This window comes from Carassius gibelio, chromosome A9, assembly GCF_023724105.1.
Source record: "Carassius gibelio isolate Cgi1373 ecotype wild population from Czech Republic chromosome A9, carGib1.2-hapl.c, whole genome shotgun sequence".
Lineage (NCBI taxonomy): Eukaryota > Metazoa > Chordata > Actinopteri > Cypriniformes > Cyprinidae > Carassius > Carassius gibelio.
Window position 1 is genome coordinate 12,672,735 of NC_068379.1, and position 18,320 is coordinate 12,691,054.

The following is an 18,320-nucleotide window of genomic DNA, read 5'->3' on the forward strand; positions in this document are numbered from 1 at the left end:
AATGTGAAGACCAGAGCACACCTTCAAGTAGCAACACATCCTTACAAAAAAAAACACAGCGTGGTGGTATCAGATGGTAATGCTGAGGTTTTCTGACATACAGTATACTGGGAGGGGGGTTCAACTTTTTTTTAAGATAGAGATAATTGTTGTACGTTAAGCCTGGCCTATAACAATGTGTGTATAGTCAATACTAATACTTAAAAGGATAGTTCACCCCAAAATTGAAATTTGTGCTATTATTTATTCACCCTCATGTTGTTCTAAACCTGTATGACCTTCACTCTTCTGAGGAACAAGGAACAAAGAAGATATTTTGAAAAAAGTGGGTAACCAAACAACTTCCGGTCCCCATCGACTTCCACTGTTTTTTGGTGTATAATATGGAAGTCAATGAGGACCATCACCTGTATGATTATCAGCACTCTTCAAAATAACTTCTTTTACATTTCTCAGAATAAAGTTATTTAGTAGAATAGTGTTCCTGTGGCTCAAGTGGTAGAGCATTGCGTTACCAGCACAAGGTTGTGGGTTCGATTCACAGGGAACACGTTAGGTAATATTAGCCTGAATGCACTTAGTCGCTTTGGATAAAAGTGTCTGCAAAATTCATAAATTTAATTTTAAAATGTAAAGATATTTGGAAGATCCCGAGGGTGAATAAATTATGACAGAATTTTTATTTTTATGTGAACTATAAGCGAACTTAATTTAAAACTTTTAAAATTGTAGTTAGTTTAAGGTTAACTTAAAATTACATTTTAACAAATATTTGTTCATTTATTTATTTTTACAAAAATTAGTTTAAGAACAAACATTAATTAGCCATTGCAGACTTAGCATTATAATCCTGTATTATAAACTTGTGTTCAAACTATAAGTTAAGTTGGATAAAAGCATGTAAAAATGCAATGCAAATGGTCCCAAAACATTTTCAAAGTTACTATTTTGTATAGAAATAAACAATAAACATGGTTTGATACTGTGTCCAAGATAAGACTTGAGGTCAAGACGTGTTTCTAACATGGTGACACAGCCCATTATCCAGTAATTGATGCAAAGTACTGGATGCTCCACAGAACGTCCTTGATCAAGAACACAATATCTCTCTTCAGGGCCCGGCTAGAATCTCATACCATGGCCTGTCGTATTTAAAAACTGCCAATACTGCGTATGAACTACCACCAGAGCCATAATGGTCATGTTACACATATACGAGTGTGTGTGTGTGTGTGTGTGAGTAATGAGTGCTGATGGGCTTAGCAGAGTGGCAAAGGATCCATAGCTTCGTGCTTTCACAGGGGTCACAGACGGGGTAAGGACTCTCATACACAGCACAGCCTACCCTTCATCTTAATCTTTTCCATGCTCGACAAACCGTCCTCTCACTGGTCTCTAAAGGGCCCAGGCCTAACTGTGGCATAATAGTGCAAAACCCCCTCAAGTGAAACTAACTACCTGTGCAGGGTCTAACTCAGGTCTAAATCACTGTGGCAGCTCCTAACGGCTTTAAAATGAGCTTGTGATGAGCCCTCGAGCCAGTTTACCAGCATGGTTGGACAAGACCACATTTTAATTACCGTGTCGCTCTCATTGTAAGCTCATTGTGTGGTCTTACCACTGCATTCCTCACAGGACATGTTGGTGGGCTGGACAGATGATGGTGGAATATGGACCCCAGTACGCTACTTTAACTAAGAAAAATTATTATAGAGATGACACGGAGCTGAAAGAATTTGCCAAGAAGCTTTCATTCTAGAGATAGACTATATGGGAGATATGAATGTGCCATTTCTATTGGTGGGGGTTTATTAGACGATTAATGGAAAACCATAGCTGAAGTTATGACTCATAATAAAAACAACATTTTGCTTTTAGTTTTTCATTTTCTCAAAAAAAAAATATACTGCTATACTGTTATACTGTCATTTGCATGACTAGAAACTGTCTCTGTATTAATATAATGGGAAATATTTTGTGGATGCACTTGCTGCATTAAAAGAAAGTTCCATGACAATATTAACATTTTGAACGTGTTCCATAGTGCCATTGTCTAGTACCATGTACATACTATAGTATTTGAATATGGTAAATATTCAGTAAAGTGGATCATGGGATTACCATCTGTCACATCACTGTACCTCAGTAAGGTTTCAGGACTCTAAGGTCAAAGTGAAACAATGGAATAAATCATGTGCTCCTTTTTGCAATTACAAATTCTGAGTTTTGAAAAACACATGCTGTATATAAATCCTGCATTTTCCCAAAGGGAATATTCTCGAACTCAGAATCTTGCTCTCCATTAAACTGAAAGATGCACTCAGTAATTTTTGGGTTATTTTTTATACGTATTCATCCCAGTGGTCTTGGACTTTATACTGACAAATCAACATTGACATGATTTTCCATTTTTCATTAGAGCTGCATGGTTGACTTTTGTTGTAGTCCTTTACATTCATCTACACTACTGTTCAAAAGTTTGGGTTCGGGAGATTTTTTATTAATTTGTCTCTTATGCGCACCAAGGCTGCATTTATTTCATTTCAAAATGCAGTAAAATCTGTAATATAATACAATATTATTACAACTTATTTGGGCTCTATATATTTTTTTGTTGTTATTACTATAAAAGTAGAAAAAGTTAAACAGTGATATATTTTTCTAAGAATTTGAGGAATAGAAAATTCAAAATAAAAACGGACAAAAAATTTTTATTATAAAGTTACATTGCATGACACATTTGGTCATGTGATCACAGCATGGCAGCCTCCATGAGGGAGCAACCCACTCCATAAAACAGCTTTTTCGTGGCTACGTAGGACTGGAGTCTTTTTCTAATGCAATATTTTAAACATTTGTCAAAAGTTCTAATTTCATTAGGGGTGTGATATATGATGCAGCCATATGGATATTTGTATGTATGTTAACATGTATATATGGGTATATGCATGTATATAAGTACGTACGTATTTACATATAGGTGTATATATGCTATACGTCTGTGTAAGAATGTATATATGTACAGGTGTATGTATGCGTATATAATTAATTCCCCTTTTTTTCTTCATTGGGTGTAGAAAAGGGGAGAGAAGGGGGAAGGAACGGAGAAAGGAAAGAAAGAAAGGGGAAAGAAAGAAAAGAGAAAAATAGTGTGTCAACACTAAATGTATGATTGTTATATGAAAAATGCCACAATAAAAAGTATTTTTTTTAAGTGTATTTCATTAGCGGTAAAACATTATAATTGAGGAAATATTGCTGGATGCACCTTTAAGGGATAGAGCACAACTGACACTTATCTCTTGTACCTGTGGAGACAGAGTTAACATTAAACACTAACCCACAAAACTCTGTATATCTTGTGATTGATCCTTGATCAATGGGGCAGAGGCTTGAACAACTTATTGCACACAACATGGGAAATATATCCATCTATCACATTCCTGCAATTTTTAGGGACTTTTCTAGGGTCTCAAAAGAATCAATGGTACAATATCACATGCTTCTGATTAGAGCCCGACCGATATGGATTTTTGGGGGCCGATGCCGATATTAACTCGAAAAGAGCCGATTTATAAGCCGATATTTTGATTTTGAAAATAAACTGGATATTAGACCCATTTCCTATAAACTGCACTTACACAACATTCAATAGCAAAATATCTGCCTGTTCTATGTATGTGGGCTGTATAAACCATTTTGCAGAAGGGATTTATGTTTAAAAAAAAAAAAAAGCCTTAGATTACGGTCTCAATGACTAAACAATTGCACATCAAAAGTATATATTTTTTAATGATCAAAAAAACTGTCTGATTTTAAACATTTAACACTTTTACTTTCTTCCAGTTGAAGCTGGTTTTAACAGTCTGTGTGTGTACTGTAAATAAGTTATAATACTAAAGTTAAAGTATTTCCAGAAGTAGTCCCACAGTTTGCTGCTACAGCATTCACCTTTTTCAGGTATCTGTATATATATATATATATATATATATATATATATATATATATATATATATATATATATATATATATATATATATATTTTTTTTTTTTTTGTCAAGCAATAGGTATGACATATTACCTACTTATATTTAACCATATTATTACAACATTTTCCTGTTATGTCTGTAAAGCTGCTTTGAAACAATCTGTAAAAAAGAAAAAAAAAGAAAAAAGCGCGTTCAGCTCATATTTATTTACATGTCCTCTCTGGTTTAATCATTTCTGATGCACCTACTGTAGTTACTGTAACTGCACTATATTTGCTCTCACAGACATTCACAATGGACCTGTATATCTTCTGCTCTTCTCTTTGTGCAGGGACGCGACGCGCACGCGGTGCGACGCGCCCGTTTTTTCCAGGCGCGTCCGCACCGCATCGAGTTAAAAACATCTCACCTTTTCAGAATGCTGCAAGCGCACCGCGGGTCATGTGACAAGAACTAACCAATCAGCTTCATCCTTTCCCGTAACAACGTTGAAAACTGAGCCAAGATGAAGGAACAGCTGTTCATAGCTGTATATGGATTGCCATTTTGAAATAAATTTAGTAGCAGAGCTACTGCGAGCAATTTTTAGTGCTGCAAATCCATTTATCCTTTGCTGAAATTTCCCCGTCTTCATGGAGAGAGCACGTCATGGTTGCTTAGTAAAGGCAGACGCCTCAGGAGTGCTTCTGCCTGAGCGCTTTGGAGAAGGAAAAAGCGGCGCGCCTAGCGTTTTCCAAGCGTTTTTAGGCGCGATATGTGAACGGCCCCTTACGCGGTCATTATGTGGGAAACACTGCAGATATATTTAGAATAAGATAAACGCTAAAGTTATAGTTTGACCTCTTATTAATGTTAGCGCTCTTCCATTGATAAACATGGTATTAGCTTTGTGGCTAATCTAATATAGCAATGCATTAGCAGCTGTAAGTGATGTTACAGAATATTTAGAAGTGATAATGATAGGACCGTTAGCTAGAACTACCACACCTTTTTATATACAGTGTATGAACTAAATCATCTCACATGACGAACGACAGACTTACCGTCAAAACAGTACATCTCTGTGGCTTGGCTGATCGCTTTCTTCTATAGTGGAGTTGCAGACTCTCTGCAACTGCGGAGCTCCCTCTGGTGGGCAAACTATGCAACACTCATAACATGAGTGAAGCATGAGACTCTGTTTCTCATGTTTCAACGCCGATGCCGATTTAAATGCAATAAGCTCATATCGCCCGATAATATCGGCCGGCCGATATATCGGTCGGGCTCTACTTCTGATCTGATGACTAACTGCATATCTATAACAACTGGGCTCTAATGGCCGACACACAGCATGGACGAACTGATCTGAATGAAAGCAAGAGACGAGACAAGAACACAAAACACTCTCTGATAACAATGATTTATACATGCACACAGCCTTACTTTCAACGTGATCCTACACTACACTACTGCCAGCATTTATCACAAATAAAACTGCCCAGTCAATATTTGCAATGTTGTAGCCTGAATCCTAATAAACCATAAAACATCACAGGCTGCAGGTCATTTTCATTTCAACTTAAAACTACCACTCTATGAGATTAATATACCAGGAGACATTGTCAATGCATTTGCTGCATACAAAGACAAAAACATTCAAAATACAGACAAAACAAACTCAAATAAATAAAGTCAATGGCATTTCAGAGATTTTTAGGACATGTGCCAGGATAGTGCTATGGCATAGTAGGGTCGCCGTGATTTTGCCAAGTATTGCTCCTGGATCAACATCTTTTGATGATCCTGGATCAACATTATTTTCCAAAATTATAGACTTAAACCAATCCCTACCCCTAAACCTATCCCTACCCATAATTTATTCCTAAAATCAGTGGTAAATGATAGCTGATTAACAAGGTTGTAGAAGCATCTAACCCTGATTTTAAGCCTAAAACAGATATTTCTTGAAAAGTTATATCTCAATTCTGATTAGTTGATTGGAATGTTGTTCCAGGATCAACAAGGATGTTGATCCAGGAACATGTTGTACTTGGTGAAATCACGCTCACCAGCATGGTCACATGTAAATGCAATAATGCATGAATAAGGAAATAATTCAGGAACGTGGACCAAAATATTAGCACTTGACACCATTACTGTGCTATAGTACCACAGCTGCACCCACCTTCAATGTTTTAGGGAAATGCAGCTCACCACAGTGCTAATGTAAAGACTACACAAATGAATTACCATCAAGTGAGTTCTACATGTATGTAGAGATATTCTCTGATTTAGTTCTAACATTTATTTACAAGTAGTAGGCTAATAAAAGCACCTGTCTGTGTAACTTTTGACCAATTCAAAGTAAATTTGGTTTAACTAGACTGACACACAAGACCCCCTTCAAGCCATGATACTGACATTTACTAGATTCAACACAACACATCTCTTGTAAATAATAAGTCAGCGAAGCACGACACTTCAGACCGTTCACATTTGTACAGTGAACCGATTCAGTTCACTTCACAATACAGCGTCCATGCAACAACGCGTGACTCTGATGAACAACACGCGCTTAAATCTGCAAATAATGTAACATGGACCCTGTACATCTCACAGGTAAATATTTGAAATGTAGCTCTGAAGCATATTTACCAGCCACAGCACTGAGCAGAAGCATTGAGCACAGCCCCAGTGACAGCACCGATGTTCGGGTTAGGATCCGCACTCCCATCCTGATGACCATCCTGTTGTTTCTCGATAGGTTCAGCTCCCCCGCAAAAAAAAGTTCCAGCCGATTTTATTTTTTCCTCCTTCTCTTTTATCGACCGAGTTTCAAGCTCATGTGCTCGGAAGGAACAGTCCGAAATGAGACGTGCAAATGAAGTTTTGGAGGCAGTGCATGACTTCAGACGCCTTTGGGTTTGTGTGTGCTGTAATAAATAGATTATAAACGCATTTTCTCCACGCTGTTTCAGAGTTTGAGCGATTCAACTTAAAGCAATGTATGTTACCCACTTCCTCGCATGTCTTAAGAGAGGTCTCAAAACCTGCAGCGATCGCGTCCCGGTAGTTGTCGGTGTTTATAAACAAGATTTCGTTTCGATGTATTTGGTTCTGGTCCAGAAGCTCGAGCAGTATCTTAATATGGGTCAGGTTTTTTTCGTGTACATCCGCTTCAGTCGATGTTTAGCTTCACGAGCTGACGACATGCCCGACATTTCCCGGCTTTATTTGGTTTTATTCCTGCATAAATGCCAAAATAATATTTCTGAAACGAAGCAAATCTACGGCAGAAGGCGTCGAGCACATCGGTCGGTCCAAGCGGCCGAACAGGAGCGACATTGAGTCCGATCCAACGCGACAGAGGCCTTTAACAAACAGCGCAGTGAGTCTCAGTCGATGATTGTAGGTAAACTGATCGCCGCTCAGAGTCTGCTCGGGTAAATTAGCGCATTCCCCGGTGTGGATGATTATCGCCCCGCGGATCACGTCGAGCTCCCGTGGCCGCTCTCGGTAACTTCAGCTCCGCCTAGAGCAGACAGATGAAGGGCAGCCAGTCCTCCTCCTCCACCCCCAACTACACCTCTCTCCCTCTCTCTAAAAAAAAAAAAAAAAAACAGTTTATAAGTTGTCTGGCTTTCTTTCTCCCCTCTCACCCATACAAATGTCCCTTGGTTACTTTCCGCCAAAACACCACACTTTCTACACTTATGATTACTACAGCTCAGGTAGTTTGGTTTTACACTGACATAAATGGTTCACACCAGGTAAACAACTTAGCAAAATATTATTATAAATACCATGGTGTAAACATATTATTGTGCTATCAAAGTCCTTTTTTTTTTACTTTATAAAAATAAGATGTAAAATACGAATAAACTGAAATATATTTTTTTCTTTTTTCTTCTTAATGGCCTTTTAATGACTTATTTATTATTATTATTATTATTATTATTTTGAAGAGCATGCAGAATGAGAATATTGGATCTTAAGGAATAACAAAATGAATCGTGGTTAATAATTCATTCAGTATATCAACGCTTCCAGTTTTTCTTAACAAAAAAGCTTGCAAACAAGCAACGTTGTCATTGTTACAGTAGAAATACCAGAGGAAATATCTGTGCCAATAGGGGGGCATTTCAAATATTTGTGTTGTAAATGGAGTGTCTTGAGAACCGCTATTGTTTGATAATTTTTGCAGAAGTAACCCATAATTAACTATATACATGTATAATTGTTCTAAATTATGTAATGATTACAATGCAATAATGATTATGTATGTGTGTAGGTATCAGAAAGCCAGGAGTTCAATTACTGTTTTTCTTTCCTAATATTTTTTTTTTTTTTACATAAATGCTTATGACTACAAATTAAAAACAAATAAATATATATATATATATATATATATATATATATATATATATATATATATATATATATATATATATATATATATATATATGTCACATTATATATTTGTTTATTTTGTAATTAAATATGCCTAGAAATGTTTTTATTCAGTTCACCTATGCAACAATACTATGTTAAGTCCTGACGTCTCAGTACATTTTACAAGCAATGCTTTATTGTCATGTTTTTATTTGGTATTGTGAAGACTGAGGAAGCACTGCATGTATTTTGATTACGGTTGGTAATGTCAAAGTTGATTAAGATAAGACTACAAGCATGTACGGTAGATTTGGCTGTGCGGGTGACTTGGGGCCACACAAATTTTCCATTCAAACAGCGCCCCCTGGTGACACACTGTAAGAGTTCATATGAAGTAAAGCAACAAGCACTCACAGTAGCATGAGAGCCTTTAAATTACATAACCCGTCATTAAAATCAAGTGCTTTGTAATTAATTGTAAGACTCTGGCTTTCAAGAGAGATGCCGACACTGAGAGACAATCGGAGCTCTTCCTCTCTGATGCTCCTGTCCAGCCTCTGTGTCTCTGACTCCAGCGCTGAGGGGACGGGCCACTGGGACACCGCAGCTAGAGACTCAGTCAGAACCTGTCTCAGTGACATCAGACTCTGGCTGTTCTTCAGAGAGCGATCTATGAACTCTGCCCTCTGCTGATGGTCCACGGCCAACATGAGACGAAGATGATGAACCTAGAAAATTGAATTGAAGTTTTGAGGGTTATTTTATATGCCAAAATACAAATGAAGGGTTGTATTAAGTGTTAAGAATGAACCTGTTCCTCCAGCTCATAGGCTCGGACTCTGAGACATTTAAGCTCTTCCTTTTTCGGTACCATCTGATGGCCTATACAGCACAATGTTTAACTATTTTTGCTTTTTCACTAGCAATTACCCAAAAAAAAAAAAAACATAAAACACAACAGACTTTAATATTTTGTTATTAGCATTTTACTAACAGTGTTTTTATTTTTGACAAACTATGAAAAAATTTTTGGGTAAAAAGCTAATATAAAATAAAACAAGTATTAGATAACTATTAGATAACAAATAAGAAATATAAGTCAATTAAAGCTGCATAGACCTATTAAAAACTAGAATAGCATGAGTAAAACATTAAAATTAAATTAAATTGAAAAAAATATTATATATATATATATATATATATATATATATATATATATATAGCTAATCAAAATATAAATAAATACTATAAAATTATATAAGTAATTCTAAACTAACACTGGTTGTTAAAACTAACACATTTATATTATAATAATAAAAATAATATATTCCACATGATATTTTAAATAGTGGCAATCACAGATAGACACCCAGAACAAAACACAAATGTATTTCCTCCATCGTATCAGAACCAGAACTCCAGCTTCTGTCTGAGAGCTGACCGCTGACACCTTATCTTCCCCCTCTCCAGCTCAATCTGGTGATGGCCAAATATATACAGTGATCATGGCTATGAATCATACTGACATCATAATATATGGTCCCTTTGTGAGCCGTTTAGGTACCTGTGTCAGCATCTCTCTCAGATGCTGTCACTCAGTTTTTAGTCTCTCAATCTTCTCCAGATGAGTGTATTTCTTCTGCAGAAGGTTCTCTTACATCCAGCTGTGCCACGGCCAGCTGCATTGCTGACAGACGCCCCAGTACAGCAGAGTCTGTCTCCAATTCATTTACAGACTGGGCCTTTGGTTCAAGCTCTTTCTCCTACTAATATTGCCCAAAACAATTCAAATTCACTGAATGTGTGTTCAAAGGGGACATGTCATGAAAAACAGATTGTCCTTGCTTTTTAGCATTATAAGACTACATATAAATATTCCATAGCTCAAAACAAAGCTCTTTAAGAGCACATACTTCAACCCTTCTTCTCTCGGAGGCTGTCCCTCTCCTCCTTTTCTGAAAGGACAGCAGACATTTGTTCGTTAGCCTTCCCCAGTCCTCATTCTCTAGTGGTCTAGTTTTTATGTTCTCATTTCTTATTGTGGAGTGCAGTCTGTCTGTCTCAGTCTGCAGGGTCTGAGCCTTGGTCCTCAAACTCTCTGTTTCTGGTTTCTTTTTTGTAAGGTCCTTTCTAAGTGTGTCTGTCTCTAACAATTTGCCCTGAGACAGCATTTATCTCTACGAAGTCTGATAGAGTACAGTGGCCACTATCCATCTTTGTTCCTTAGGTTTTTTTTTTTTTTCAGATTCTCTAAGATTATTTAAATCGTCTTCCATTTGGTCCATTTGGTCTCGACATCTCTCTTTTCCACTGTTTCTACTGTGTCCTCTTTTTCTTGAATGACTGCCTCCATTTTGGTATTGAGATCTTCTAATTCTCTTTTCAGTTGTTTCTGCTGTTCTTAAAGCTCCAGTTGCTTCCGGTGCACCTCTCTGCTTCTCCATCTCCTTCTCTTTCATCTTTGAGTTTTGCTACTTCAGAAGTTTAAGTTGCTTGTTCTTCTGCTCAGCATCGGTCTCTAGCTTCTCTTTGATGACCTCTGAAATCTATCCTTTGAGATCTCCGGTGTCCTCTTCTCTCTTTTGTACCTCTTCCTCTCTTTCTCTAAGAAGCTCTCTTAGTTCTGTTCTCTCTCTTTCAGCAACCCAGTTCACGCTCTCCTTCACATTTTCTATGTTGTCAGCTCATCTCTTCCACCACTCAACCTTGTCTTTCACCTCTTTCAGTGGCAGTTAAATACTTCTTTATCTTTCTTCCAAAAAAATGAGATATGTTCTTTATCGCTCATAAGTACTTCATTTCTGGTTTTGAGCTCTATCAAGTCTCCATCTTTCCGTTCTATCCGTCTTCTCCACCTCATTTCTTTCTCCCTCTCTTCTTTTCTTTTGTTTGGTTTCATTTTCCCTTGTTTCCTCCAGTTCTCTTTCACTGGAGTGTTGTGTTTCTCCAGGGCTTCTAATCTGCTCTCCAAGGTCTCTTGTAACTTTATTTCCAGACTGTCAATTGTTCGATTTTAACTCTTCAATATCCTCTCCTCTCTTTCGCATTCATCCTCCTCCTTTTTTCAGTAGATCAGACATCTTTGCCTTCTCTCTCTTTCTGTGACCTTGATGTTCTGACTTTCTCTTTCCACACTTTCTATAAACTTCTGATTTAACTTTTCTTTCTCTCCCTGAACCTCATTTTCTCTCTCCTCCCATCTCTCAATCTCTTAGTTCGGCTGTTTTCTGCTCTGCTGGTTATTTCGTATGTAGTTTCTCAAGTTCTGTGTTTCATTTATCTATTTTGTGTCTGAAAGCTCCTCTTTTTCTTTTAACAAACCAACAATCTTGCTCCTCAGTATCTCCACTTCTCCATCGCTCTGGGTGTATTCAGAGCTTCTCTCTCTTTTTGCCATCTTTCTCTCTCGGTTTTGCTCTCTTCAGCTTGTACTGTTTTTGTATGTGTAAGTGTACTGTACATAAAACATGTACTTGTTTTCCTGTGATTCTTGTTCAACATCTCTCTGAATCCTCTTGTATTCCGACTTTGTTTTCTATCTCTCTTTCACTCTTCCTTCTTTCCTCCGTTGCTTCTTTTCTTTCCCTTTCTGTTTGTGCCGTCTCTCTCTCCAAGTCTGTCTGTAGACACTGAATCTCTCCTACACAATTAAGAGAGAAAAAAGTAACATTTTAAATACACACACAAATACACCAAGACATTAAACCAAAGTTATTTCTAATAAAACAGTTTGTCCTAACAAGACATCTTTGGTCTGTGTGAGTGTTTCCGCCTGTGTTTGTAGCTGACTGCACTGCACCAAACCTGAGGCCTGTTCCTGAACTGGTTCAATCTGCTTCTGGAGGCATGCTACCACAAGAGACAGCAGCATGTTAGAAACTGATAGGGGATTGGTGCAAAAAATGGTTTAAACAAAGCCCTTTTAAAATGTATATCAATATTAATATCTGTTTGAAATACCCATTTAATAAGTTTGATCTATTTAATTTGATTAGATTCTGATCTAGTATACAGACTTAACATAAAACAGTTTATGTTGGTTTTAAAGGTAACAACCTAGCAATTATTATTTATTATATACACACACATGTATAGAGAGAAATACTTGGAAACTTGTCACCATGCACCTAGTTAGAACACACTGTTTACTTTTTTGTTTCTCACCTCTGCAATCCGTTGTTCATTCTTCTTCTTCTGTTCTGCGAGAGCAGTCACCTCCCTCTCTCTGTCTCCAGCTCTCTCTCTCTTTCTCCCTCTCTCTGTCTCCAGCTCTCTCTCTCTCTCTCTCCCTCTCTCTGTCTCCAGCTCTCTTTCTCTCTCTACCTCTCTCTGTCTCTGTCTCTGAGATGCTGCAGAGTTTTCAGAGCAGTCTCTCTCTGTTCCCTGGAACACAGTGCGATCATGAACACAGCTGCAGTAAAGAATCACTGGTTGAGAAAGCATAGGGTCAACATACGACAGCCAAATATAACAAGCTGTTGAGATAAACTCAGACATTTATAGTATCATCTAAAGCCCCATGTATTCATTCATTAGTATTCCTACCAAACTCATTCAAGCTCATTATGGAGATGATTAGCTGTTATTTAGAGTCACAGACACACTTCATCTACAGATTGTAAACTGCCTACACAAACATATTTTACTCTGCCTTGTGAATAACAAGCAGGTAAAAGTAAGGGGTAGGCAATTTAAACAATATTTATATCAAGATATTCTTAGTTTAGTAGTGTTATAATATATTATATACGTTCTTTTTTATTTTGCATTTCCACCATTATAAATATGAAGCAAATGCTTCCACGTGAATATAGTCCACAGACTTTGATTTACATCACATCTATAGCCTTTTCATCAGCTGACTTGTCTGTTATGAATTTCTAAATATGTCTGTTTCACAATGCCGCCGCACCTTAATTCGTTGGCCTCTAGTGACGAGGTCTTCACTTTCCTGGTCAGACCTGGCATCTCTGCACCACATGTCTGGATCGGGGTCTGGACTTCTGCCACCTCCGTCCCCAGCTGAGGGGTCAGGAAAACAGAACTCACACCTCTCATCCCTCCATTCCAAACCTGGCCTACTAGCAACACAATCTGGCGCTGGATCAAGTAATTACAAGCAAGAGGCCCCTGGCAGCATGCAGGGATTTGGTCACATCCCTAGGAAGTGTAAGAGATCTATGCTAAAGATGGGCTAAACCTGCATGCCAAACCTGCAGAGCACGAACACAGAGTTCTCTCTTGTCCTAAGCCAGAGCTTCATTTAAAGTAGCCATTTTCTCCAGGCATCTCAATCTTCTGCCAGCTCCCTCTTGAGTTGGGTTTGACTGGATTACAGGGCCACTAATGACTCCCATGCCTGGAAGGGATGAGATAAGGAAAAAATGGAGGACAACATAAAGCAGGGGTCTCCAAACTCGGTCCTGGAGGGCTGGTGTCCTGCAGAGTTTAGCTGAAAGTCTGGAGACCCCTGATGTAAAGGAATGATGGAGAGGTTTGAATGGATGACAAAATAATGGATGGGAAACAACACAACTCGGACAAAACTCCATGGATCTATTTAAACAGGCAGAACTGCTTGATGTCCGAGGGCCAGTGTGTGGGAGTTTTGGGTGAATTGACATTATTATTTACATATACTCTCTCTGGCCATGTACATTTATTTATGTTTTGCTGTCCAGACTTTCAAATACTCACCTGGATGAAACCTGGATATGCAAAAAAAAAAAAAAAAAAAAAAAAAAATTGCCGACAGGCGAACAATTTGGCAAATCGATGGAACGCAATAGTAATCATGTGCACCGTACGTTGTAAAACATCGAGGGAACGAATTAGTAAATTGTGCACACGATTTAGCCTACTATTTTTTCCTGCATGTCATGTGCGGGGCTCCGTAGTTTTCAACACTGATAAAAAGAAAAGTTAGAGCAACTCTGTATGAACATTGTAGTAATACACTTTACATTATTACTGTTTCTACTGTATTTTTATTAAAAAATAAATTCAGCCTTGGTGAGCATAAGAGACCTTTAAAACAAACAAACTTTTGAACGGTAGTGATGAGGTCTTGCTGGAATTGTGAGAATGTTTTGTGGCAGTTTCTTCTCTCTATCAGTTTATCTTTAGTGTCGGCCACCTCTTGCTCAGCTCGTGCTCCGTCCAGCTTCTCTCTCTCTAGCGCCCCCTGCAGGCTGTGCATCTCCAGACAGGCACGAGTCTCTCTCCCACACAGCTGAGCAGTCTCTAGCATCTCTGCCTTCATGCTGATTTACAAATAAACTTAATCTATTTTATTTATTTACCAGCAGAATGTAGTATGATGAGCATGACTGAACAGGGCTCTAATGACATGCAAATCCTAAATGAATTCTGCATAATGTAAAGTGGTGATCGACGGATAAGCATACCGTTTCTGTCTCTCTCTGTCTCTCCAGCTGAATTCTCTCCTCTTTCTCCTTCTCTTTCTGTCGTCTCAAGTATTCATTCTCGTGTCTCAGCTCCTCTGCGAGTCTCTCACCCTCCTCTATCTGACTGCCAAAACTAGTTACCATCTCCTTTTCATTGCCACATTCAACACCTCCATAGATTATTCTTCTATATTCAGCCATGTCAGTTTACAACAATTTCAGTTTGACCAATTAGCCTATAGCAATTATCCAATAATTAATTGTAATCACCACTAATAAATTCTATGTTATGTTGTGAAAAATACATTAGCGTTCAAAAGTCTGGGGTCAGTAAGATGTTTTTCTATATATAATATATATTTTCAATTACTTTTTTTATTTACATATATTTTGTAGCTATTATTTGATAAAACTACGATAAAAACAAAAATATTGCTAAATATTACAATTTAAAAATAAACAGCATCACTACCGTAGTCTTCAGTGTCACATGATCCTTCCGAAATCATTCTAATATGCTGCTCAAGAAATATTTCTTATTAGTATCATCAATGCTGAAAAGAATGTTCAGACGTATATAATTTACTTGAAATAGAATTCAATGTGACTTTGCTGAATAAAAGTCGTAATTACTTTCAAAAAATATCTTACTGACCTGAAACATTCGAACAGTACTGTAAATTAAAAGTAAAAATAAAACTTCATTCTCGTTTCAATTTAAAAATGAACTTGTCAGTTTATCAGCATTTTAAGGATAAAGGTTTTAAGTAATTTTGAAGAGCAGGTTCTTTTATTTAGATATTTTTTTTTCCTTGTTTGGAAAAACATTCACTAATGAATTGTCCACAAGAAGACAAAAAAAAAAAAAATATATATATATATATATATATATTAAACAGGGTCAATTGTGATTTCACAATGACCAACCTGTACTTCCTGTTGTCTCAGTTGCAGGACAGTCTCAGATTGAGCGATGATAGTGAGGACAGAGGACAGTCATCTGAAGACAGAGAGCCTGACTGCTGAGAGCTGAGAACCCTGGACAAAAAGGCAGTGAATACATGAATTAATTCATGCTTCACTAAAATAAGGACGAATTATTTCCTGTCCCCAGTGATGTGACAGCATGTCTGACAGACTCAAAGTTTCTCTCTATTTCTATCTGTTTGTCCCACTTCCTCTCTTGATCTCGTTCTCTCTCCATCTCTGCCTCCTGCTTTTCCCGTTCAGATTCAAGAGCTTTTATTTTGATATTCAGCTCTGTGATCCTGAAAAAAAAGCAAAAGTAAAACATCAATATACTGAAACACTGTACGTAATTAACACGTAACTTCTAATACCTGCCTGGATATTTTGTTGTTATTATGACAATGATAATAAAAGATACAATATAAGATAGTGTAACTTAATATCTAAATATTTTTGGAATGATGGTGTAAAGAGGATGCATTCATTACCATTTAAAGCTTCTTTTTTAGAGAAAAATACTACTTTTCTTCAACAAGGACACATCTCTTTTGACAAACACTGATCTTCTGAACTTTCGATTTTTTTAAAGAATTATACAAAAACATTAAGAAGTTTATGTTAATAACATTAAGCATTAAATATAAAAAGATAATACATTTTTTAACTGTGAAAATAATAACAAATATTTTTTGAGCAGCATATTAGAATGATTTCTGAAGGATCATGTGATGATGAAGACTGGAGCAATGGTGCTGAAAACTCAGCTTTTTTAGTTTTAAAATATAAAAGTTATTTTAAACTGTAATAATAATAATAATTCACATATTACCGTTTTTTTTTTTTTTGTATTTTGATCTCCTTTCAAAAACATTTAAGACTCTTACTGACCCCAATCCTTTCATCAGTAGTGTATGATGTTAAGACACACAAGATGTTAAAACCACAAGGACAGCAACATCTCCCAGCTATATTTACAGAGCCTTTCTCTGCAATTCAGTCTGAGCAAGAGAAATAATTGTGCCAATGGTAATGTTTACAGCTGCAGAGGTGTGAATGAGGTCACAGACAACCGACTGATGCAATCGTTACTGCATAACAACATTGTGAGTCAAATAAAATGCATTTTAAAACATTTGTGCCCTAATATCTAATGTGAAAAATGACTGACGCAATCTTTGAGGTTGTCTTTTCGCTCTCATCCACTTTTGGAGGACACACACTCAACTTGTTTAATGCACTGATAAAATCCTCAGAAAAACTGAGCCATTGCTAAGCAACCTGAATCGTGCCACACACGCACTGCAAATTTCAGGACTGACAAATACATTTACAGCTGCACATTGGAATTACTGTAATTACGAACTAGGTGACAACACAGAGATTCTTCTGCATTTACATCTTCAGACACAGAAATGAACTGTTTCTATGGCAACACTTAGAAATTGATTTTGTTGTTGCAACATAAAACCTCTTTTTTACATGATATAAAAAAAGTTGGAGAAGGCAGCGATTAAATAGATATAAATAAAGTTCCTATTAAAAAGAAGCAACTTTTTATAGATTTACACGTATCACTATTGCTTCATCCAATCAAAATTTATTTACAGTACATTCAATATTTTATCAGTATGTGTGTTGACTGCGATGTCTGGGAATCTGTCTCTAGATCTGAACTGACAAATATACAAGAATGTCACAAATATAGTACAGTAATAATTCCTATGGTATAATAATAGTTATTCCTCCCCTTTTTATCTTTTTGCCAATCGATTTCCTTCTGCACCACCCCCTCCACCGCTTTGGACCAATCGGCTGTTAGCTTTCGTAGGTCGTCCTGCAGGGCTTCATTAGCCTCTGTCGAAAGGCTGAGCAGACCCTACAGAAGAGCGCTGACCCCCGAGAGCCCCAAACATCTGCTCCGTTGAACAAACACCTCTCAGTCACAGGAATTCAAGCTCTGAAGACGTAATAATCTTTATTTACACTCTCCCACACATCCTCCAGCTTGATGAGGGTGCTCTCCAGTGTGGGGCTGCGTTCATCCCGTAGCATCCTCTGTGAAACGCACAGACTCTTTCTTTCACTCTCTCTTGAACAATCTACTTTATTATATTCTTACATGATAGAGATGTTCAACACATATGCGTAACACAATCTTAAAACAACACTACACTGTATGTACTGTTTGTACATTTAACTTCATTGTTTTGGCTTAGTTTATTTATTATCAGACTTTATATTTATTTATATATATATATATGTATAATATTTACATTATATTTATATAGATATATCTTTCTAAACCCCTCTTGTCCGTGAGCCTACTCTGCTCTGATTGGTCAGATGGCCCAGTTTGTTGTGATTGGTCTACCACGTACAGCACAAGTCAGAAACAATACACCCATTGCCACAGCTGTGTATTTTGAACGCTCGATTGAAAATGTAAACATCTATTATTTATCATGCTTACAGTTTGTGATTCAGTGGAGCCAGCTGGTCCAAATAAACCTGGCCCTGAGCCATCTTTCAAGAGCAAGGGTTTTGTGAATCCCACGTTGAACTCCTGAGATTAGAGAAGCAG

General features: G+C 37.2%; 1 protein-coding gene across 3 annotated transcripts in view; it reads right to left on the reverse strand.

Moving 5' to 3' along the window:
• Nucleotides 1–7,541, reverse strand: part of LOC128019643 (bone morphogenetic protein receptor type-2) — a 67,427-nt gene extending 59,886 nt beyond the window's left edge. Inside the window, exon 1 of one of the 3 annotated variants that reach the window (XM_052605736.1) lies at nucleotides 6,627–7,541. In XM_052605736.1, coding sequence (XP_052461696.1) covers nucleotides 6,627–6,717 — 91 coding nt within the window. In that variant the 5' untranslated portion in view covers nucleotides 6,718–7,541. Of the gene's footprint in view, nucleotides 1–5,032; nucleotides 6,598–6,626 lie in introns of those variants that run through there. The other 2 variants (XM_052605735.1, XM_052605737.1) reach the window with 2 other exon arrangements.
• Between the last annotated feature and the right edge of the window lie 10,779 nt (nucleotides 7,542–18,320).